The 24,319-nt window shown below is 48.2% G+C and overlaps 7 protein-coding genes across 7 annotated transcripts; 3 read left to right on the forward strand and 4 right to left on the reverse strand.

The window, feature by feature from the left end:
* Positions 1-5,762: 5,762 nt before the first annotated feature.
* On the forward strand, positions 5,763-6,644 carry FMAN_16070 (uncharacterized protein; the record flags this gene model as incomplete). The annotated part of the gene is made up of 3 exons (XM_041828623.1): positions 5,763-5,933; positions 5,987-6,056; positions 6,112-6,644. 3 exons carry the CDS (start codon positions 5,763-5,765, stop codon positions 6,642-6,644), a joined length of 774 nt encoding a protein of 257 aa, XP_041679467.1.
* A 903-nt stretch (positions 6,645-7,547) lies between these two features.
* FMAN_04644 (uncharacterized protein) lies at positions 7,548-9,703 on the reverse strand (the record flags this gene model as incomplete). Its single annotated transcript, XM_041828624.1, has 4 exons — positions 7,548-8,765; positions 8,820-8,952; positions 9,005-9,550; positions 9,606-9,703. 4 exons carry the CDS (start codon positions 9,701-9,703, stop codon positions 7,548-7,550), a joined length of 1,995 nt encoding a protein of 664 aa, XP_041679468.1.
* Positions 9,704-11,969: 2,266 nt separating this feature from the next.
* Positions 11,970-12,352, forward strand: FMAN_04643 (uncharacterized protein; the record flags this gene model as incomplete). Its single annotated transcript, XM_041828625.1, has 2 exons — positions 11,970-12,007; positions 12,115-12,352. 2 exons carry the CDS (start codon positions 11,970-11,972, stop codon positions 12,350-12,352), a joined length of 276 nt encoding a protein of 91 aa, XP_041679469.1.
* A 1,052-nt stretch (positions 12,353-13,404) lies between these two features.
* Positions 13,405-14,519, forward strand: FMAN_04642 (putative farnesyl-pyrophosphate synthetase; the record flags this gene model as incomplete). The annotated part of the gene is made up of 2 exons (XM_041828626.1): positions 13,405-13,524; positions 13,596-14,519. 2 exons carry the CDS (start codon positions 13,405-13,407, stop codon positions 14,517-14,519), a joined length of 1,044 nt encoding a protein of 347 aa, XP_041679470.1.
* Positions 14,520-15,110: 591 nt separating this feature from the next.
* FMAN_04641 (uncharacterized protein) lies at positions 15,111-18,431 on the reverse strand (the record flags this gene model as incomplete). Its single annotated transcript, XM_041828627.1, has 2 exons — positions 15,111-16,952; positions 17,016-18,431. 2 exons carry the CDS (start codon positions 18,429-18,431, stop codon positions 15,111-15,113), a joined length of 3,258 nt encoding a protein of 1,085 aa, XP_041679471.1.
* A 1,392-nt stretch (positions 18,432-19,823) lies between these two features.
* On the reverse strand, positions 19,824-21,029 carry FMAN_04640 (uncharacterized protein; the record flags this gene model as incomplete). The annotated part of the gene is made up of 4 exons (XM_041828628.1): positions 19,824-20,218; positions 20,263-20,700; positions 20,762-20,781; positions 20,845-21,029. 4 exons carry the CDS (start codon positions 21,027-21,029, stop codon positions 19,824-19,826), a joined length of 1,038 nt encoding a protein of 345 aa, XP_041679472.1.
* Positions 21,030-22,296: 1,267 nt separating this feature from the next.
* FMAN_04639 (uncharacterized protein) lies at positions 22,297-24,021 on the reverse strand (the record flags this gene model as incomplete). Its single annotated transcript, XM_041828629.1, has 4 exons — positions 22,297-23,308; positions 23,360-23,538; positions 23,597-23,926; positions 23,986-24,021. The coding sequence occupies 4 exons, from the start codon at positions 24,019-24,021 to the stop codon at positions 22,297-22,299; spliced, it is 1,557 nt and encodes a 518-aa protein (XP_041679473.1).
* Between the last annotated feature and the right edge of the window lie 298 nt (positions 24,022-24,319).

Consider the following 24,319-nt stretch of genomic DNA (forward strand, 5'->3'; position numbering starts at 1 on the left):
TGATTTTATGTAGCGTCTGATAAAGGACTGAATCAGAACTTGTGATACTCCGAAGTAATGGAGTGAGTTGGTGGTCGAGAACTAGCTCGTTCAAAGTTGATCAGGGATCGTGATAGACTGTGCCTCCAAAAGGAATGAGAAGCTTTGAGTCAAAGGAATGATCGTCCGAAGACAAGAGTGTAATCTGAAACGGAAGGACTGTGTGTGTTGATCAGGGCAAACATCTGGAGAAAGGAGAGAGGAAGGCCCGTTTTATAAACAATATCTGGACACGACAGAACCCAAAGACATGGTGTACTATACGGAGGAGACTAGGGTTGCCGAGATCAGATTTGTCAAGGAAAACGCTCAAGCGCCTCAGTGGAGTCAACACACGAGGAGGGTGAGGCTAGGATGACTTGGCTTGACTTGGCTTGACTTGTCCCGACGGGCTTTGCAAAAGCCATCCCGGTGGTGTTGTGGGGGTGAGTTATAAGTGTGGATGTGACTTCGATGTGAGCGGAACCACTTTATCGGCCAACAGTTCACAACAGAAAGCAGAAATGAACTATCCGTACACGGTGCTCTACTCAGAGCAACCGAACTTACCTATGCATAGGTAAGTTAGGTCAGGCCTGGTGATACCAACAAAGTCTCTGCTTTCCCCGCACCAGTAGTTCTGCAGTGATTCCATTGCACCTTTCATCTGCCCCAGTACAAGCACGAGCACATACGTACATACATACAGACAGTATGTATCATAGTACGGTGAATTGCGTGTCCCTCTGGTGGTGTGGGTGTGGGCTCATCCAGCTGCTCCTGACTGGTCCGGGGGATGCTTGTTGAGTGCGGGCCGTTTCTATGTTTAAGCTTTCAGAACAAAGGGAGGCCAGGCCGTTGTTTCAACGCTTTCTTTGTGGCTTTTTTCATCTTGTCTTCGACTTGAGAAACCAATCGCTTCTCGTCGCTCATTCGTCGTCTGCAAATGAAACAATTTATGTCAATGGGGGCTTCATCTCAATTGTCGTTTTGTGACTTGGGGGCGTTGTTTCACTGCACAGTAAGCGCGCGACAACAAATGAAGCATCCAAGAGATGGACACATACAGTACAGTATTGTACAGCACAGTACAACAAATCCAGAGTCAGAGGGGCCCCAGCCATCTAGAGGAAATCCGGTTCGAAAGACAAGCTTCTGGGTCCTCTTTCACATGGGACTAAGGCAATGCTGTCCCTACCAGTTTGGGCCAAGAAGCCGGCAGACCAGAGACAAGAGGCGTCTGTCAGCGATTCAGCGTAGCCGCTCCCACCCAGTTCCGCGGCTACACTACCGGTACTGTACAGTACTGTGCCCTCTAAGCCTGCAAGGGAGGGGTCAGGTCCCATAATATCGCTCTATTTTTTCTTCTAGCTGCAGCTTGGCTTGATTCGACTAGCTGGTTCTGGTCTCCCATTGGCTAGCTGTTTACCACCGGTGCCTGGTACCTGACAGGCGTCCATGTGGTTGGACTTGAAAGGCTTGTTTCGAAATCTGCTCTACGCAAGGAGGGTGTGAGGAACCTTTCTCTTTCAGGTTGTCGGATAACGGGAGCAAACGTACCGTACAGGGGTCCAACGTTGGGTTGGGCAGGGCTCATTGCAACTTTGCAAGCTGACCGGTGTGCACGTCAGCAAAACCTGCAGGACCAGAACACAATTTTCTTACGGTTAAAATTATGGACTCTGCTGGCACTCTGCCGGGAATAGTCTGGTCCCATGCAAGCACTTAGCTTCGCTTGTTGGCATCATCGATGACCTGAGACTTCAATGAAAATTCTGAGATCCTGGCACGGCTGGCTGGGCCACTGACACCAATGTGGCTTTCCCTTCCGCGACTTCAAACTTACGTATCCATTACCGACACGTGGAGACTGATTCAATAATCGTAGCCACTGCGGCTTTTCTGAGTCTGCAAAGGCGAACAGACTTTTCGCGGTGCGGACACTAACGACTCGACATTCCTAGCCAATGCACCGTTGAAGGATGCCAGGAAGTGTTAAAAAGAAAGAGAAAAAAGTGCACGCGAGCGCCATGATCTGTTCCCTCGGTTACTATCTTTTGGTTCTCCCGGGCCTAGTCGCAGAGTCGAGACCTTCAAAAAGATCATGATTCAGTTCTTGACGATGGCCCGGTTTTGATGAATAAGAAAAGCCCTGTATATGTTGCCACGTCGCGACGACAACAATGCAAACCAAGAACTTTCTGACAGTTTGCTGTGCCTGGCGATCAATTGCCCCGAGTCTGCCACGCTCCTGACCCTGTTTATGTAGAGTAACCCACAGACTGAAAAAATCCATCACAATGGGGGTCAGGGTAGGGCTGCCGCGTCACCAATAATCAACTCAAGGTAATTTTGAAGAAGCCTGCATCCTTGCGATTCGCGATTAAGGTACTGGGACAATGATTCGTCACATTCCCCGAAGGATAACGCTGGCAATGGGGTTCTCCGTCGGCACGAGATGGCAAGGTGGGAGTCGACCCGATGATGGTACATACTGGCGTCCTAATGCCTCCAATGCTTGCTGGGTATTCGCGAGAATGCTTTGTTGATAACTGCGCCATGATGCTAGGTTGCGTTGGCCGAGGAGACGTGCAAAATAGGATTATGGGTCACGGTTTTGTGCCTGAGGCCCCTACACTAGACAAGTATGGAACTTAATGGATTTGTCTAAACGGAGTGGGAACAAACGAAAAAATCGCTTCTTGGTGCGTTCAAAACGTCGCGGACTTTCTTCCGTCTTGGTGGTCTAGGCCGTTGCCCACAGTACGAAACTGTCATGAAAGGTTTTGCGCCGCGCGGTTTTTGGCTTCCCTCTCAAATCGTTGGCCTAGCCCGAGAAGGTTCCGTTCTGCACGTTCTGCAGCCAAGAAGCGAGTGTGCCACGGTGTGCAAGTGTGTTAAGACTGGCTGTTATAGGCCCGTGGAGTTCCATTCTGAGGTCTGACGTTCACATCACCAATCTTTGTTGATTGTCGATCCCAATGCCCTTAGCCAGCTCTGACTATGCATGTGAAGGATTTTGCAAAAGCCAAGTCTGGGGCTGAACGAGCTTTTGGTTCTCGATCAGACACGATCGAGTGTATCTTGCCTCATGCTACGTCGTCGATGACATGTCCTCTTCTCGCCAAATTCGAACCAAATCTAGTGTCTAGCCAGCGATGTCGGCGGAAAGTTCGTCGTTGCGAGTCATCGTAGCTGCCAGACCAATTCTTGCTGCATGCAGAAGAGGCTAGGCCTCATGTCACTACCACTTGATCTTTCCTTTAACAATAGTTGTCAGAAGTCCTCTCTCATGCGCACACACATAACTTCTTAGTCCCATGTGGCGGATTGTACGTAGAAACGCAGGCGTTCTACCAGTGAGCGGTGAATCGTCCTCAAAAAGCGGATCACAACTTCAACTCTGTCAATAACTTCCACACTTAAAAATTCGGTTGGTCAGATGCACGAACCTGCGTGCGCTACTTTACTTCAACTAATGTGCGAAGTTCAGATGCTGGGAAAACATCAAGCAGTAAGTGGAAAGGTCCACAATTTCGGAGACCGGCCGGCAACCCGGTGATCTCTGAAGCGAGGCCGAAGGTACTTGATCTGATCCGTTACCGAAGAGCAAATCTCCACTCCGAGCTCAAGTCTGTCCTCACACATCGGCCGGCAAGTCTCCCTCTTATCGTGTTGGTTTTGAGGTCTAGAACAAGGTTCATGGCCAAGAAAGTAGTGCAGTGTCTGAGTGTGTAAGAAATGCCTCATCTGAGATGCGGTCGTTGTTGAGAAAGTTTGGAAACACTGGAACGTTCCGAGTCCTGGGTGACTGAGAAGGGTTTGTGGTTTGTGATGATGTTTGAGCTTATCTCAATAGCGCCCAATGATGGTCGTGGAGGTTTGAAGACTCTCTGGTTGAGCTCATGGTTTTGGCAGCTCAGGGTCAAGGAGTCGACCTCTGCGACTTGACTTCTGCTGGATCAGTTGAAGATATCAAGTCTGTGCTTTTCCTTCACGTCCGAAATTGGCTGGAGAGGAGACCGCACATAGCCATGTGCTTTGCTGGTCAGTTTCAACGTGCCAGGAAAGTTTGTTGCGCGGTCTTGTCACCTTATGTTAGGCTATAACAACCAGCGGTGGATGGTGGGAGCATAGTATGTTGGGAGTTTAAACAGCAGAAGAATCTGTCATCTTTCTGTTCTGACACCCTTAAGCTAGTCCAAATTTCGTTTGAAATCGAGCAGAGTTATGGGCCATATTAGACGCTTAGCTTGACTTGTCAACACTTTTGATTCCAGGTAGGAGGGGGGTGCTGGATATAAAGTGAAGAAGTTATGGCATGTGTCTTCCGAGATTCATACTCGGCGTTCATTGAAGTGTAGAATGGAAGCTTCCCTTGATATACGTATTTGTCAAGAGTAAGAAAGAAGTTTGCGAAAAGTTCACTGTGAGGTCGTGAATATGACGATGAAGTACTGGAGGTGGGGTGAATTGAATCTTGTGACGACTTGCGTTCCTTCGTGCACCGACACGTGACCTTGACTAACGAACTCCGTTCTACTGAAAGTTGTTGATAGGCATTGATAGATTTATCTATGTGGTGATGTTTTTTTTTTTTTCTTTTCTTTTGTCCATAGCTTTATACTTCTAGGCTATTCTCGCATGTTTGGATAGTTCATCTCGATTCCTGTGGTTATGTCCCAGTTGTGCCCGAGTCTTGTAATCACAGACTCTTGAACACACGACGCCATCAAGCTTCACCAAACAATTACCTGGGGATCTGAACTCGGGAAAACAAAAGTTTAGTGATCTTTGATAGAGATCTACTAATGTCGATGTCAGCACGAAGGGCCCGTTTCCTTGACTACCTACCTAGGTATCTCACCCTTAGCTGTTTTACCCTATTGCTCTTACCTTTCCTTCGAACAATAGGGGCCTAAGATAAGTTTCATCACACAACATTAGGTACTTAACTATATAGAATCGAAGATATGCGTGTATTGGGCAGTTCTTAATTGTTGCGTATAACACCTTCAGTGGCAGTGGTAGTTATTTTACTATGCCAATTACCAACTTTCAATTTCTTAGCTTGTAACATTGAAATTATTGCGTATATGCAATCCAAAGCACTGAAACAAACACCCGAAACCCAGAATGATGTGTGAATGAACGGACTCGCCGCTCATTGAAATTTTATGCAGCTGAAAGAGGCGCACACCGATGCCGAAGGTACTGACATCGTCCAATAACGAGAAATGATATCATAACTTCAAATCGCGTCTACTTCGTCACCGTCTCAATGAGACTTTGCTCGCCCACAAAACATCTGTATAAAATCTGGTGCAGGATTGAACTTCATTTGAGTTTACCTGAGCGTGATTATATTGATAATTTGGTTAAATGATTCTTCATCTTGTGTCTACAAAAGCCAAGCAAGCTCTGTGACGGACAATGTCGATTTGGTGAGAGTCTTTCACATCGTTGTCCCACCCTCTGCCCCCTCTGCATCCATATAGAGCCATCTTCGGCCCTACACTCACATCGGGGTCTGCCGTCCTTCACGTATATTCGGAAATCCCCTAGCCTCTTGATTTGGAAGGTTATTCGGTGGTTTCCATATGCCCTCACATGTCAGTTTGCGAAATATAAAAGTTGCATGGTTGTCTTGAACAATCGAGTGGTTTTACATTCTCTTGACATCCTCATATCTTCCCTAAAACCGTCCTTGGCCTCCATACTCACACATAAACTTAACATCAATGATGAAGATCTACAAGGCTTTCTCAGCTGTCGTGCTCATGAGGAGTGTTGCTGCTGGCTCTGTTCCGATGATATCGCCTGTCCCAAAACCACCCTTTAAAAACGAAACGGAGCACAGCACGGCCGAGACCCTCGTGACCACTATCACTTCTGACCACTCATTCTATTGTCCTGTGAGTCTGAACTACAATGCGAATTGAGTTCAGCTTGACTAAGACTATAACAGGAACCTACCACGTTTCGCCATAAAAACCTCACTTACACGGCCACAGAGCCAACTTATTTGACCATCACAAGTGAGTAATGATGACTATCTACTTGTTTCTGGATTTCAGTTGACATAAAGGACAGACTGCCCGTGTACTGTCACTTACACGCAGAACACAAAGCCCCCTGGGACAGTCGTCTATCCCACGGCCCCCCCTAGCCAGCCAATGCCCCCCAAGCCCCCGGTGATGTCCTCATCTGCTCCTGCACCACCACTGCCTCCTGGCAAACCGGCTTCACCTCCTACCAAAGCTACAGTCCCGTACTCTGAGCCTTCTCTCCCACCAGCGATCCCCAAGTCTACTGTTCCTATCCCAGAAGCTCCCCCTCCTCCCCCTCCCCCTCCATCTGAGCCCTCTCCAACAAAAGCTACAGTTCCAGCTGCTGGTACCCTGCCACCTCCTCCACCCCCTGACATTTCGGTTCCTGTCCCAGAGTCGCCTCCTCCTCCCCTCTCTATCCCCGGACAACCGGCTGTTCCTCCATCTCGAGCTGCCCCACCCCCAGTCAACCCTACTGGTACTATCGAGGCTTCTGTGCCTTCAGCCGCTGCGAACAAGGTGTCTGGAAGCTTTGGGGCTTTCGTATTGGCTGGTGTTGCAGCTTTGGCCATGTGATCACTCCTGTGAAAGCAATGTTAGACCAAACTGTATTATTGACACCAATGATGTGGGAGATTGTTGGATAGACTTGTTGCTTCTCTCCCTTGCTATTTGCTATGTTTGTTAGTTATGTTTGTATGTTTTGCTAGATGTAGATTGCCAACCAGGTAAACCTAATGAACCTTCAGGAAGTCTAGCTTAGCTATATAAGCCATAGCTGCTTCTAACCTAGATAGAAGAGTCAAGTTGCTTCTTACATCTCTCCAGAGACTACTCACGAAAGCACATGGCATCTGGATAGATTGCAATAGTAAGACAATGCTGAGACTTTAGGATGCTATCTTGCACTGAGGTATTTGTATGATGACTAGCTAGAGTGATGTGAGCTCTTGACTTGCTTCCATAATTGTCACGATCTATTAATCAGTCATAGACAAAAGGAAGACCCCGCTATAGCAAGGGGTTCCCGAGCTTTGGGCTTGGTTTAGCACGATTCCCGCGATTATCGTTCCATGAGTTCGGGTACTGAAACGTGCATTTCTTGGGTATTGACTACCGATCTGTGTAAATATACTTCAGTGTGAATAGTGCATGGATAGACTTCGATCATCGGGCCGACCTCAACTCTCATCACGGGAGTACCATTTACAAGTGCAGCTTTCGGGAGAATGATCGATGATGCAATCGTTGGTAGATCTGGGGAAGTTTTAAATAGGTACATAGTAGATCATGCAACTGCGAGCGTATTCTCGAGTGGCTACTCGTGGTGAATGTATTCTCTGCATAACATTATTTACTAGCCATCTTTATTTGAACATTCATCGAGCAACGTGATGCAGATTCTCATCAACCAAAAACATCCTTAGCTGCACACTTCTGAATACACGATTAGGTATGTACTTGTCCTTGCTGATATTGCTAACTCAGCGGGTCGAGCATTCCCGTCGCTTCCATCCGAGACCGAACTTCTCTCACAAGTGCTTTTGCTTCCTCCACTTCAACACCGTCCTGACACAACTCTCCCGCAAGTCGAGAGGCCGTTATGTAATCTCCAGTGCGCATTGAGAACTTTGCCAGCCACATGCGCGCTTTGCTTGTCGCCGCCGTGACTCCGGTTCCCTCGTTCCCTGGGTTCTCGTTGCCCTCGGCACCATTATCTGAGCCGGGTGGAGAGTCGTTGTGAATAGCAATGGACTCAGCCGGATCAGCTTCTGCAGCTCCACCATCTTCCTGGGCCACGCATAATTCCATGTATGACCTGGCTTCTTCCTCTTCACCAAGCTGGTCGTACATAACCGCAATCTGCAGAAGGATGTCGGGGTCCATATGACCCGTGGCGCTCCGGCTGCCAAGGAGATCACCGCTACCAAAACTGCTGCCCACGTCATAGTAAGCATCAGCTAGTAAAGCTCGCTTTAAGGCTTTGATACCATCCCGTTCTCGGCCCATTTTCTGTAGACATGAGCCTACAGCCATCCACATCTTTCCATCCCATGGTCGTAGACCAGCAGCCTTCTTATAGTACCATAATGAGTATGTATGCATCTCCAACATCTCGTATGTTTGACCAAGGCCATACCAGGCCCGATAGTCCCGGCGGTTCACGTCAACTGCACGGCGGTACGACTCTATTGCCGCATGGGTGTTTTTAAGTTCAACATATTCGTGACCCATTAGCGTCCATGCTGACAAGCATGACCGGTCTAGCGTTAATGCACGACGGAAATATTGGACAGCCTTCTCATGCATCGATAGTAAAGAATAATAATTTCCAATCACCACACAAGACTCGGGCCTGAATTTGTCCACGCTGGAACATAGGTGTGCCAGGAAAGCCAATTTTGGGCGAAGATTGAGAACGTAGAGAATGTTAGAATAATGATCGAGAGAATCTAGCCGATGTGGATGGAGTGCCAGCAGTCGAGTAAAGTGCTGTTCAGCAGCCATCAAGTCCTTGGCGTGATATGCCAGGAGTGCATTGCATGTGAGAAGGAAAGACGATGACGGGAATATCGAGAGAAGTTGTTCAAGAGAATTGGCCAGACCAGGCCCTTGTTGGTAGAGTTCTAGAGAGGTGTGCAGGTGGAACATGTAAGAGACAATATTCTGAGGACAATGTCTGGATATCCGATTCAACTTGGAAGGTGTTAGCGATTGAAAAGAAGCGAGGATATTACATGGGGGACTCACATCTTCAACTCGAGATATTAACGACGTCATTTCCAACCAACAGCCCCAATTCATGGTGTACTTGTGCACGCTTCGGATAAAATATTCCAGTGCCTTGTCATCGTTCTTCTCTTTGGCTAGCACCATGCCATATCTGTAGGTTGTGATTAGTCGATCAGCACTAAATCAACAAGAATAGCACTCACAAATATTCGAGCCATCCCTGGCTCCCCAGTACTTCATCGTCTTCCGTTGTCCTCTCCTCGAACCAAGTTGCTAAGAATCGACCTATTACAAGCAATTGCTTATTGGCAATCGTACCAAGATCTTGAGGGCCCATAACCATCTCGGAGTCTTCATTCCTGCGCTTCTCCCCGGACATGAACTTGGCATATAGTGCTAAGAACAGGCTCTTCTGACTGAGCTTTGGCAGTGGCATCACAGACGAAGCTCTGGACGCCTTCCCCTTCCCCTTTATAGTGGTGGAAGATGCTGAAGTGCTGTCTACACGCGAGGCAAGAACACTTGAAAGGAGGGAGTCTGGCAGAAACACAGCAGCGCAACGGTCATATTCTCGACAGTCGAAGAGAGATTTGGCTAAGAGATATTTGCTAAGTTCTTTAGCTTCGAGAATTGCTTCCTCTGGATCGCTGTTCGCAGCGAATATCGGAGAGCCGTGTCCGGGATCTGCAGGGTTGATGTTCTCTTCGTCTTCTTCGATCTCGGGGAGCGCATTGAGCAGTTCAGCAGCCCTGACAATGTTAGTTCATGCGCCATGGTTAATAATAGCTTGGTGAAACTGATTACCATTTGGATGACTGATACAAGCATCTTTCTGAACACTTGACGACGGCGTCTTGCAAGGCAGCACGTAACTGGGAGATCTCGTGGACACTGAGTGCCATCTTTTGCTGTTTTGTTGGTTGGTGGGGTAGCTATTGGCAGACGGGAGTCGGTTACGGCACGAAGTTGGGAACGCCTGGCCTCGTGTGTTTTACCGGTGGATGTTCACTGGAATGAAGATTTTTGAAGGCCGCCACCTGGTGAGTTATAGCCAGGATTCGGGCGTTGTTGGCGGTCCCAATGCGAAGTTGGGAGGTGTCATGAGCGTGACCGCGAAGCCTTGACAGCCCATCATGTCAACAACTTGGGGCGCGCATCATAGACAGTGCTTTTGTCAGAAAGATACTGTATACTCGCACTATGCATGATGGGTACAACAAAGGTAACACAAAGGAATATCGCCAGGTATGAATCCGAGCCGTTGAACTTGAACCGTCACTTGTTACACACAATTTAAATTCTGAACTGTCTAGGGCATGGCCGTATCTTACGATGTGCGAGAATTTGGGCATGGACCATTGAACCAATATTGCAGCCACCTCCCTTCTTTCCACTTACACTCATAAACGTTGGATGTTGTACGACAGCAGCGCCAGTAGAAAGTAAGATCAGTCAATACTCCGAAATCTTGGTGAAACCACTCGAGTTTTTCATCAAGGCATCTATGGATACAGAGTTTTATTCATATCTGTGTGAAATTGTTTGCTAGCTTAACCGATGGAGAGATGCTAGAAGACATGGGTGAAGTTGAAGGATAAAAACCAAGCTTTATCGCCGTTTATACTATCAGATTCTCCTTACTTACATCAATCGAATCTATCAAGGCAATGAATACTTCAGTCTCTGTTAAGAATTGCTCACTCTTCATTTGCACGACCATCTTACTTCACATCTCTTAGACCCTTGGCAACCTTCCCTGAGAATTGCTCAAACTTGATACCAATCTTCTAGGGTCTCTCGGAGGAGTACAATGAATATCAACAGAGTTGTTCGGATATTCCCTTGCATCTTGTGTTGGACACCAGAAGTCCAATGCCCCAACTATGTGTTCCTCAAGAAAAGCATATGCGTTGACTGCGAGGTAAGGGCAATACATCCACGGGCACTCACCCCACAGTGCCGCTTCCAGAGTTTCACCATCTAATTGACTCTCAAGAGAATGGGTAGGCAGTTTGGAGACAATGAGGTGAAGGCATCAGATCTCCACATCGAGTTCGCGCAATACTTGCTTGACAAATATCGTGAGATGGATGGCATCACGTACGAACGGGTCAACAAGTACATCGAGAAGGCAAAGAAAAGGTACAACGTGGATAATCTTCTTACTGCTGCACTTGACTACATTTTTCGTAATTTCAGTGAAGTCTACCACGCGGTTTGCGACGCACTTGAGGCAGCGCGGGATAGGGGACCTATGCATTGGACGCACAATAATTTGACGGAACGGCTTGAGAGACTGAGGGAAGAAAAGTTGGATAAAAACTGGGATCCAAGGATGAAATAAACATATAGGTTGTTGTACCTGAGCTTAGTGTGGCATGCTAAGTTGAGGAGGCATCCAAGACTCAAGAGGAGGTGAACACTGTGTATAAGATGTTGAGGATGCCGGTTCGACTTTTTGGGAGCGCTAAGTTTGTAATAAAGCTCTAGAACAGTCTATACGATTACTCCTGCACCGTCATGCTTCCAGCATAGGCTCTAGTGAGTAACTTTTGAACTGTCAACTCTATTCCGGGACTCATTGAGTCCTGGTGGCCGGCCTCTGCTACCCATCTCCTCTGAGTATGTGTCGGCAGCCAGACCCGGCAGTGCCTTGATAATCGAGTCAGCGTTGAATAGTACACAGCTTACTACTGCTCACACTTTGCCCTTCAAAGAGAGTGCAGGGCCCTTGCGGTGGTTCTGTACATCTTCGCCTTCGTCAAAAGCCACAGATCCAGCACTTGGCTCTCTTGCACAGGTGGATTGGCTTGCTTTCTCAGTCAACGGACATGTATCACAGCATTCGAACGGCTGTGAATATCAGCGACGTCTCACAAAATGAGTATCCGATACAACCTCGCACAATCCTCTGCAGCACGTGCGAACCGAATCATTACCGTGTCAAGCTTCGTCACCGAGCGAAACATAGTATAAGAGCGAGTGCACACGGCATTTATTCGAGAAGGGGACTGAATTTCTGGCTGAGCATACATCAAGAGATCAGTGAACTCGTTAGCAACACCTCTATATCAAATATTCCGGCTGAGCCACAAAAGAAAGAGACTTCACGAAGCAACATGCATTGGCCCTGCAGCCATCGTTGGGGTAGTAGGAGGTGTAACAACTATGTCAAGTCCGTGGGAGAGAGGTGCCAGGACTGCCAGGTATGTACAAGTGCAGATTCCTCTACCCGATGCATGTCAGCAGCCGTCATCGATGAGACGTTATTGATAATATACCCGCCAATCCAGAAGTGTAGAGAACTGGACAGTACGCCGACGCATACTCGACTCGCGCATATGTACGATGTGGAAACCTTTGTCCGAGGGTTTCGCAACGCAGAGCTCAACGCTGCGTGCATCGTGGTGATGATGAGGGACGGTGCATCAGAGAGAGCGCTGCTGGACGCATTGGCCGTGATTCAAGAGAATGATACAGAGTGGTATGATCGGATCAAGTATGTTGTGCCACAAGGGATCAGCCAATATAAAGAAGAAGCCAACGGCTAGGCTTGATCTAGGCATCCATGGAAGGGCATGGCGTTGAAGAGTTCAGGGGCCTAGATAATGCTTCGAATATAGGCACAACGGACTTAGTTTGTACAGGCTTCGGGGAGCAAGAAAACATGAGGCCTTAATACGGGGTTTATGTCAAAATAAACTTAGCAAAATGTATCCTAAAGTTAGCAAACATATCCTAAACTTATGCTAAGTTACCTAAGTCTTTTCATCATTTAGGATTGAGGTCCCGAGTTTTCTTTCCTCCCTACCTAGGAAGGATACCTGGTCAAAAACTCCGACCCTCCAATAACAACAATTTCCAACCTCAGACAACCAATAACTTAGTACTAACTAGTCCGTCGTCTTTTTCGCAGCTATTGGATTTCTGCCAGATACGGTACTATCAATAACTTCAACGGATCCTTTGCCATTGAGGGGTTTCGAGACTTTACGTTTGAGCCCTTGAGGTGCCACTGACAACTTCAATAAATGTGTATCCTTTAAGATTAAACACACATCGGCCTCGCTAGTTGCAGAGTTCGGTGTTTGCTTCCTTCATCAACCACCGACCTCAAGATTGGTAGTGGCCCGGTAAGGTAACCAGTACATAGGTACCTACCTTAGTAATCAAGCTGCTCTCACCGCCCAGCACCCCCACCTACCTCCTTAGGTAGCTGCTAACCCTGCCTTACCTGTACCTACTATAAGGTACTAACTAGTAGATAGTGGCTTAGTACCCCTCCACTTCACTGGTTCCTTAACCGGGGTCCTCCTTTGTTTGGCCTCACCGAGCAAATCAAAGCGCCCACAGCCCTCCTGCCCCAATTCGCGAGTAAAGGAAGAGGGGCACTGAGCAAATCCCCTCTTAAAAAAGACACCCCAGTCTATTGAGATAAGTAGATAATTGTCCGGTAATTATCGTACATGTTCCGAAGATCAGTCTGTCATTCCCACTTCTGAGTTTCATTTTCCTTCTTCATCTTCTCCCCAAAGACGGACTCTCCAGGTTTCTTTTCCTTTCCAGCGCGCACACGTAGCTCACTTGACACAATTCAGCGAAGATGGCTCAACAAACTACCCTTCAGGAGTTCAACTCCGTCTACCCCAAGCTTGAGGAGGCTCTTCTCGACCATGCCCGCTCCTACAAGCTCCCTCAAGAGCAGCTCGACTGGTACAAAAGAGTAAGTATAGAATGAAAGCTGTTCATTAGTAAATATTGAGTTCCAATTTGAACTGACACGCAGCTTCGTAGTCTCTCGAAGTCAACCCTCTCGGTGGAAAATGCAACCGCGGCATGTCCGTCCCCGACTCGGTCTCCCTCCTCCTCGAGAAGCCTCTTACCGAAGAGCAGTATTTCCAAGCTGCTACGCTTGGCTGGATGACGGAGCTTCTCCAGGCCTTCTTTCTCGTTTCCGACGACATCATGGATTCGAGCATTACCCGCCGTGGCCAGCCCTGTTGGTACCGCCAAGAGGGTGTTGGCATGATAGCTATCAACGACGCCTTCATGCTTGAATCCGCCATTTACACCCTTCTCAAGAAGTACTTCCGCTCTCACCCGGCCTACGTCGATCTTATCGAGCTTTTCCATGAGACCACCTTTCAGACAGAGCTCGGCCAGCTTTGCGACCTACTCACCGCTCCTGAAGACAATGTCAACCTCGACAACTTCCCTCTTGAGAAGTATAGTTTCATTGTCATTTATAAGACCGCCTATTACTCATTCTACCTCCCCGTCGCCCTCGCCCTTCACCAGCTCAACCTCGCCACTCCCAGCAACCTCAAGCAAGCTGAGGATATCCTCATTCCTCTCGGGGAGTATTTTCAAATCCAAGATGACTACCTTGACAACTTCGGCAAGCCTGAGCATATAGGCAAGATCGGCACCGACATCAAGGATAACAAGTGCTCTTGGCTCGTCAACCAGGCCCTGGCCGTAGCAACCCCTGAGCAGCGAAAGATTCTTGAGGAAAACTATGGCCGCAAGGACGATGAGAAGGAGGAGGTCGTCAAGAAGCTTTACGATGACCTCAATCTTGAGCAGCGTTATCTGGACTATGAAGAGAAAGTTGTCGGCCAAATCCGTGAGCGCATTGCTAACATCGATGAGAATGATGGTCTCAAGAAAACTGTTTTCGAGGCCTTCCTTGCCAAGATCTACAAGCGCAGCAAGTAAACTAAAAGCTCTGAATTGAATCATATCCATACATGAGTGCAAAAGGAAAGGGTGCGATAGACGACCGAATTCCAAAGGTTGATTTCAGAGCGAAAGTGGCAGATGTGTCACCGCCGTATAGACCAGCGGCGCGTACGATGACCCAAGTAATCAAATTGAGAAGATATGGAAGAAGATAGCTGATATCATAAAACGTATGGTAAACCCACTCTTCAAGGAAAAGATGGAACCCGCCATCTTGTACCAATGCGAGCCTCTGCTCTTGTTCAAGGATATATAGAAGATCAAGAAAGAAGTCATGCCGAACAAAAACTCAGGAAAACGGCAAAAGGAACACATGACGGCAAAACCAGACATAACTCGTAAGTCCCTGCCCGAGCCTGGCACTACTTTCTCTTTACCGCTTCCACTCCTGTTCACCCAAACCAGTACTATGTACCACTGCCGCACGTAATATTCTGATTCGTAAAGACGGCCACAAAGTCATGATTGAGGGACGTTTATTCTTTGGACATGACTGCATAAGCGTTTAACGTCATCTTCAATAGCCCATCGTTTGTGAAAGGAAGTAAGGAAGGTTCCGGCCTCTGTTTAATTCCTTGACGAGAAGCCCATCGCCCCGGCTCGATTAATCAACGGCTCTCGCGGACGAGGATCACGGCCACGAGACTGTTCGAGCGGCGCAGTGTTTTCTCGACGTAACGATCGGATTGGCAAAGGAGGAACAGGAGGAGCATGGCTAGGCGATTGTTGGGTTCCTGCGATAGACCGGCTCCGAGGACGGCTAACAACCGTCATGGACGAAGAAGAGGGCAGAGGTCGAGACTGCCCAACAAGACCAGAGGCACTCCGAGTGTTGAATGAATTGTTCGTCGATCCCCCAGTAGCGAGACTGATTAAGGGACCACCGGCTGGGGCCTTTACACCATGGCCCTTGTTCTCGCGCCAGCGAGGCGGCTCAGGGAAGCTGTTGGTAAGATTTACTAGCGGCTGTGGCATATCTGGGACCTTATCAGAAGTGGTAGGACGCCTATTGGGATCTCGGACAGATCGACTACGGTAGCGTGGCTGAGAAGACTGATCTGTTCCCAAAGGAAACCATGATTTTGAATCTGCCATGTTCTCATTAGGAGACGTTGGCGAGACAACACCACCGTTGAGAAGTGAAGGACCCTCTGTGAAAGCGGCATTTGTTGAAGGAACACTTTTGTTGACTGGCGCTCGCTCAGAGATCTTGCGCTTTTGCTCATACCCTTGGCCCAGGAGCGAGGCTCCTTTTGTGAAAGCCGCGTTGGTGGGGGGGAGGCTGACGACAGGCGCCCGTTCAGCTATTTTGCGTTTCTCTTCGTATACTTGACCCAAAAGCCCCGTAGAGGAGAATTGCGACTCGTCTCGAGGCGTTGGCGGTGACCTATGCTTTTGATGTATTGATTTGGACGATGTTAATACGTTTGGCTGTTTGCAGGTCGCCTTCCGGACGAGTCCACTTTTAAACACAGTATCATGATCCCCATGTTTTGTTTTGTCCTGTTCTAGATCTTTGCCGAACTCCTCCAGGGGTTTATCAAAGCGGTCCATATCAAGAAGTGGCTGGAAAGCGCCAATGGTGTATGGCGTCTCGTCAACAGAAACCTGCGTACTATGCCCTTTATGTGTGGCAGAACTCTTCGGTCTGGAAATGGCTTTGGGAACCGTGTCGTTTTCTAAGTGCATGGCAAGTTGCGGGGGCTTGTCCTTTTTCTCAAAGTCAACCTGCTTATTGACAAGATACCAGCTTCGCCAACGTTGCACAAGTTCAAGAAAACGCCTGGCAAGCTTTCCGTCTTCAGCGCAGAAGAAATGAACAAAATTCTCGCCGTTTGGAAAAACAAATGTCTTCTGTTGGCTCTTAACAGCATAGCAAAAGCGACGGGGGGCCTTTAAATGACGTCTGGCCTCACTCTCTCTTGGTGTATAAATGTCAAAATCTGATAAATGACACAGGACAGTACTGTCTTTATCCGAAGCCTTTGAATCAGGCTTCTTGGAAGCAAACATCTGACCAGATTCCAGCAAGGTAATCCATCGCTTGTTCCATTTACCTGGCCTGGAAGAGTGGTACATTTGCAGCGTGAAGCCTGGGGGAGGGGTTGGGGTTCGTGGGACAGACTTCATATCGAGATCAGGGTCATCGGATTGTGATATATCATTGGTGACAACAAGAAGGGAGTTCTGCTGGTCACGATCCCAAGAATTCATAACGTCACGAATTCGTTCATAACGGCGAAGGCGCCGTTCGAGACCAAGTTCAACGTAGCATTCGATCAACACGCTTGCCTTGGGGTCGATATCATGGCTGGTCAGGTTGGCGGTCGAGTAGAGGATATCAACAGGAGAGGTATCAGTGTTGACGGGAAGATTGATGACTGATGATAGGCATCGTACGCACACGCGCTACAGAGAAAACCCATGTTAGAATCTGAATGAGCACACCCAAGGATTAGGGATACAACTTACTCTCTCACCTCCATTGCTGGCCGAAGTTGGGGCGTCAGTACCTGGCACGATACCTTTACCACCCTGTTCTATGAAACTCATTTTTCCTGGTGATGAAGATTCCTCAGGACTGGTAGGCCGGCTGAGATCAAGAGAAAAGACTGTTGGTGCCCCTGGGCTTGGCGTGCCGGCTTGGCTTGTCAAAGCATTCGATCGCCGAGTGCGATAGAGAAATGAAAACTTGTCAAGAACAAGAAATCGTGGAAATTTGGGGGATGGAGTCGGCAGTTGCGCTCGGCGGCGGGCTAGGTCGCGTTTCTTCTGCTCGGCGAGGATGCGATCAGTCTCAGCCTCAAGACGGGCGGCTAGGCGTTCAGCCTCGTCTTCCTCGCGCTCAAGGTCTTCTCGTTCGATTTTTGCAGCGCGCTCGGCAGTTTCAGTATTGATACGCAAGGCATGTAGATTGCGACGTTTAAATCTGGCAATATCGCTCGCAGACGGCACGGTACGAAGTATAGGTGATTCTGGAGCTGGCAGATCAAAAGCATATGTCGGTGGAAGGGGTTTGAACAAGTCTGGGCCCCGAGGACGACTTCGGCTGCGACTTCGACTTCGACTTCGACTTCGACTGCGGTCACGGCCAGTAAGACGTGCAGTGCTGCGTGAGAACTCTTGGCTCAAATTTGGTGATCGTAGAGGTAGAGGTTTCGGAGCTAAGTTCGAAAGGAATGGTGGGATATTCGTAGTTTTAGGCGTTAGAACATATAACGGACTTGCCAGGGGGCTACTGGGGCCAGGTGGGACAGCGGGCGACGGCGCGGTCTGAGACTCTGCTGGAGCTAAGTTTAAATTGCCTGATGCGCCAACGAAGCTTTGTGCACACGGCGACACCAGTACTGACGGAACCGGGGAGCGAATGATCGAAGGCACAGAGCACAGCGAATCCTGACGGTGCCTATTGGGCCCATTGCCATTAGCAGCGCTGGCAGGCGCAATTCGTGGAGAGAGGCTGCCAATGACCCCTGTAACGCTCCCCGCGAGACCTTTCAAGAATTCGACTCCGCGATTGCCAACTGAAACCGAGACTGAAGGGGACGGCAGCGCTGGGACCACCACCGGCTCAACAAGTTTTCGTTCGCGCGATAAAGTTAATAACGAAGTTACACTCCTGGACCGGCGTCGAACGGTTCGCGCGACTAATGTTGGTGAGTCAGAGTCAAGCCGTGGATAACAATCCCCCTCGGCAAGATGGGCTCCTTCTGATGGCGGGTCGGCATAAACCTCAAATGTTTTTCGAGATTCAGCACACACACTTTTCCCGCGTAAATTTCTAAATTTCGAGAAGTCCGGTATTGGTGGTTTTGTATCATTGATTGGGAACTGCAAGTAGTCATGAAATTGCAATGGGGCAGCCGCGACCGCCACTGACGACGACATACTAATGGTGCTGCCGCTAACGAATTTGGTCCTGCAGTGGTGAATGGACCCTTGAATAGCACTGATGCAGCCCTATCGGACCCTTTGAGGACCTGAAGCGCCCAATAAGGTTTTCGGATCGAGCCGTTGTTGCAAGATTGGGCAGGTCGTCGCTTAAGATCGCCGACAGGGTTGATTTTAGGTAGCAGGTAGGCAGGTGTTTTCGTATCAGGCACGTCTACTCCACGGAAGTTGATAAATGATAGGAAACGACCGACAATAACAGCCGATGGCTTTTAACAGCATCCATGAGAACGTGAATTTTCGATTCGATGATCAGCAAACGATTGCTTTCGTATCCAGATAATACGAGACCGAAACTCAAAATGCGTTCACACCAGGTGAACAATGCTGACTGCTAATGTTGGATAAGAGCTTGGGTTAAGCTGATCGTGCAAGTTTTTTCAAAGGAGATGCTGCGAGGAGAGCAACCAGCGGCCACAATTTTTGCAGTTTGAACAAGCAGTCGACGAGAATGCAAGGCGAGGGCGCCGAAGGGGGCGGGAGTCAGCATCCATAATAACAGAAGCAAGCACCACATGACTTGACGAGAAAGTGCAGACTCATCCCTAGACAAAGCTCGATTTTCGGTAATTCAATGAAAGCCCGCTCAATCGCAGCAATGGTATGTGGCCAGGTGCAAGAGGTGAGTCTCTGGTATGAGGCCAGGCTTTTAAGGGCCGAGGTGCAACTTGCTCCCTTTAGACATTCATTCCAGTGTTCAAGAACGCATATATACGTCCTAGAATGGGGGCGGATTTACAAAAAAAAAAAAAAAAAAAAAAAAAAGGCCGTCGTTGGATGTAGACTTTGATGCTTGAGATGCCAAGCTATTTAGACACCGCGGCTCACGACCGAGTAATAGCCAGCTCTCTACCTTAACCAGGTGCCTATTTAGGTACCTAGCTAATTTATTGAGATATGCAACTCCCCTTGCACTATGTGGCTGCTGCTGCTGCCAGCAGAATTCGAAAATACCTTCTGCGGCGGACAAAACATGTTTTAAACACTAACTACCTTAGATAATTAGGTGTTCCACGAAAGAGTTCCGAACGAACAGAAACGTGCTGAGTTGATATCTTGCTATGATCTGGCAAAATCATGACCAAGCCGTGACTTTTCCATAGTCTTGTTTTATCATTCTTCAGTTCAACGAATGAAATAATGAAGTGATAGTTTCGTGGTCTGGTTTCTTCATACGTCGTGTCTTCAGTCATGTTCTGCATCCAAGACATCCTCCCTTTTTCCACCAAGCACGACTCAAGGGCACCCTTGGTCTCATCTGAAACTTTTGCTCTTGAGGCTACATATCCCACACCGGAATGCAGCGATCTCTGCTGGCAGTGCTCCCTATTACTTGCGAAATGCGCGAACCTCACGTCTCCACCATCCTTTGAAGTCGCAGGTTGAAACATCAATTCCCAGATCTTTCAGTGCCTTTGTACTCAAGTGGCAGTCATAAGGTCGCTGTACACTGGCATTTGGGTCATTCCCTTCCGTGTTGGGCTTAATCCCTTCCGTTGACAGGCCCATTATCTCAGCAAATAGTGTCACTATCTCATACTTCGTCATTCGATCCTCAGAGGAAAACTGGAGAATTTGAGGAAGACAAGATCGCTCCTCAGTTGGAGTGTCGAGGTACTTGACAGAAATATCTGTGCTTAATGTCAGCGAAATCTTGTTGCGCACTTGTTTACCTTCGAAGAGTTTTGGCAAGACTCGTCCAAATGACACCGTGGTTTTGAAACCTGGTGGCTAAAAGTAGGGTGAGATATACCGTGGCAGACCCTACCGATGTCTTCTGTGTTCGTAGGATAGCGAATTGCCCAGTGGTCCATGCTAATTTCAGCTCCCTGCGTCTGTGCCTTCCATAGTGCATCCATAAGAACATTGACCGCACTCTCGGCTGGCGTTTCAGCGTTCCCATAAAGGACAGGAACTCGAAGAACGACACCTAGGCCCTCCTTTCCAACAAGCTTCAGCGTGTCTAAGACGGCTCGCTCACCGTCCAGCTTCGTTTGGCCATAAAGGTTGGTCGGTTGAGGCTTGGCGTTGGCTTCATATGGAGCATCCCCCGGCGTGCCAGGGAACACGTAGTCGGTTGATATATATATGACAAAGATGTCTCTATCCGCGGCCAGCTTAGCGAGTGCCTTGCTCGCAGCGACGTTGAGTTCACGGGCACCTTCGGGGTCTTTGTCGACCTTGTCTGGGAACCGTTGAGCAGCACCTTTCGCGTGTAATTGATTAGTCTCTGTCTCTGTACGAATGAAACATACCAGGTAGCTTACAATGGACAATAACCTGTGGTCTGAAGGTAGGTAGTAATGTCAGTCTACTGGCATAGCATCCATAGAGGGAAGGGTCTGCAAACTTGGTCTCATCCAGAAACTCTCCCACTTCCGTCTCGTTGCTTAAATTGACCTTGAAAGTATTGATTCCATCTGCACGAGAATAGCCTGTGCCTTTGACATTCCAATTCTTGAGGCCGAACGTTGTAGCGACCTCACGACCCAGGAGGCCGGTAGCGCCGGTGATAAGGACAGTGCGCTCAGACATTGCTCAATAATTTGCAGGACAATTGATATCCTTGAATTGGTTTTTCATTTATAGGATTCGGGTGGTTGCTAATAAGGTTGGTTTGGAAATTGAAGTAGCAGTTGAAATGTCATCATCAAAAAGAGTCAAGGTGGGGGGTAAACATCCATGATCATGAGGGGCAAGAAATGACGCTCAAGCTACTGTACAAGGCTAACTACGTAAGACATGAGTTTTAAACTGGGATCTACGACAAGGAAATTAACAAGTATTGTATGGATAACCTGTACCGCATCTGCCTCATGTTATTGTGCTAGCTTTGGTACTCGTCTACTATTGACTACGATTGAGTTAGAAGCACCCCAATTTCTAAGTGATACAAATTGCATCACTTTCCTGTGACTATCTGTCCTTGAACTTAATCGAATATTCTAGTCATATATATAACCCTCCGAAGACCACTCACTAGACCTGTTCTGGAACTTACCTACGCTTTGTTCCTCCCAGTCCCTCGGGAAGCAAGAAAGCATAAGACTTTAATATAGGGTGTCAAGATAACTCAGCCAAAGGTATCCTAAACTTATCCTAAGCTTATTCTAGAAAACCCAAGTCTTTTATCGCTTAGGATCGATGTGCTGAACAAATTTACAATCAATACTTATAACGGTAACTCCACAACATGGGCAGATTGGAGGAATTGGACGTGATGATAATCTGTTAAAGGTATGATGAATTCAGCATTATATTGCTGTGTATATCCTAGCTGTAACGAAAACATATTGGACGATAGTATGGGACTTCTTGCGACTCATCGGATCGCAACGTTCCCTCAACAATACATCCATATTTAAGGCCCATTTCCCGGTATCTTAGCCTCTGCGTGCATCTCTACTATGCAGCGCATCAAAATGGGTTGTTCAGCCAGTCACTTAGACCTTTAGTCTGGCATGGAAGTTGTTCTGAAACACCCATGGTGCATCATGGTTTCTCAGCCGGTTCGAGGCTGCAACGCAATCTCTCATGCAATTATTTAACTTATCTTTTCATGACACACGTTTTGCACGGCTTGACTGTAACGATTGGGACAAAGCAATCCGTCCAATGCCAGGCCTGTTCCCCTTATAGGTCAAGATCCCGGTTGAGAACATCAAAGAACGCAAGCAAGTCAATGTTGAAACTACGCAGTGTTGACTAAACATATGGAATTCATGGTCAAATCGTTCCTATTGGACAGGCGCATTCTGATATATGCTGTGTGGTATGAAAACCTGGGGTTATCGGGCCTTGGTTAAATAGTCTCATCTGTCCAATCTTGTCCTTTCTCCTGCTCCTCGGCTTCGGCTTCCCGCCACTCGTCAGGGGTTGTGTGTAAAACTGTGGCCACTGTCGTGAAGGCTGCCCAAATCTCTCCGCACAAAGCTAAATGCAGCAATTGAGTGCCGAGAAAGTTGATAGCGAATGTCAAATCGAGATGACTGAGAAGATTAATTTCGCAAACGTCATGAGTTGGGAGATTAAACCGTTGGCGGAGACTATGCGCCATCAACCGCAGAGCAGTTGCTTCCCACGGTGCAGTCACCAATCTCAAAACGGCATCAGTAAAGATATGTGAGGCAATCAAAGGGGGAAGCTGCGTCAGCATCGTATCGCAGTAGGTGTTTGTAGGCATAAGCGCTCCCCTTGCTTCAACACTTGGTCTTAATTCGGCGCTCCAGAGTCCAGGAGGTGCTTCGCTGGTTTCAGCAGTGGCTTCGACATCAAAGCTGATCAAGGTGGCACTAAGCCCTTCATTATCTTCTTCGTCAGTTGCATAGTCATCCCCACGCGCCGAGAAAGTACTTGGCCGCCGAACAGCTTCTACTGGACCTGTATCGTTGGGCATTTGTCCGTCGATCGGCCGTATTGGCGACACATCGTCGATTGTGCTCCGAGCACGCCGGTGCTCTCCAGACCTGTCGGCTTGCATCCAGCTGTTAGTCACGCCAGGGAGAGAACCAGTGTTCGGTAACCACCGAAATACTCTCGCCCAAATTTGGGGTCTCCAGTCACGGATCAGTCTCTGGGACATTACCCAGACGAGGAACGGCGTCGAACATATGCACAAGCCTCCAACCCACTGTAAAAGAGACTGGAAAGAAAGATCCTTTGCTGGTGGTGGGGCTGGAATTGGCGAATCTTGAGTAAATGGGACGAAGAAGGATAGGCTTGGGAGCCAGTTAGTGCTTGAGGCCAGGCCAAGCCGTTGCAGAGAAATATATAGCTCTAGATGAACCCGAACGTATGACCAGACTTCATGGGCGCTATTGCTTGTAAGCTGTGAAGGTTAATAACTGGCTTGGGGAGAGGCTTACAGTCGACGAGCAAACATCCTGTCGGGCCTGTCGCGCCACAATATAGCAATTTGTCGGTCGATGTAATTACCGAAAAGATTTACGGAAGCACCAGGCAGAAGATCTTGGGAGATAGAAAAGGTACTTCGGGACTGTGCATACAAATCCCAAAACGGGATGTGAGAATAGCGTTTGTAAATCTGCCATGGTAAGGCACCTAGTTAGCATATAGAACAGAAAAGGTTTTCAACAACATACCAAGACTCGCTGACGGAATCCATCTAGTCCAAAGGCACCGGCAGCGTCCACGCAACGAAGGGCCGAGAAGGCAAGGTTTGTGCCCACGTCATCCTCATACATGGCATGACGTTTATCAGACTCGGCCTCTGGATTTGTAGTTGAACTCTCTTGCTCAGCGACGCCAATAACTAGCATAACTTCATTATGGGAACGAATGATGTCTCTGTTGACTCTTTTCGTTTCAGTGTTGATGGGACGGCCTCGATGGTCATATTGTTGGCCAGAGTCATTTGGTAGCTCGTCATGATCATCATCCCATTCAACAACATCGTCATAAGGAGACCGGCCCTGACAGCGTCAGTAATTCGATAGCAAGATTCAAGGGCTGGGGCTAAAGAAAGTCTTACAAGCGCTTGGGCAGTTAAGGGGCCCTGCATTCCCATGATGAAGGTAGGTAAGCACTCATCAACACAAGGCGGACATGAGTTGCTTCATGTACAGTTTATGGTATGGCTGAAGTCGCCGTCGCCCTATAAGCTCTGTACGTGAGTTCTCCCTGCGTATCAACGATCTGCTGAATGAATATACCTTGTCTGCAATGGATTACGGCGGTCGTTCAAGGGAAGTCATGACGGCTAACCCGATGAACGAAAATGTGGCGCTTCATGTGGCTGGTGTGAATGAGCTAATGCACCCGATAGCCAATCAAATGTATGTCTCTGATAAGTCGCCAAAAAAAAA

The sequence above is a fragment of the Fusarium mangiferae genome, assembly GCF_900044065.1.
Source record: "Fusarium mangiferae strain MRC7560 genome assembly, contig: FMAN_scaffold003, whole genome shotgun sequence".
NCBI lineage: Eukaryota > Fungi > Ascomycota > Sordariomycetes > Hypocreales > Nectriaceae > Fusarium > Fusarium mangiferae.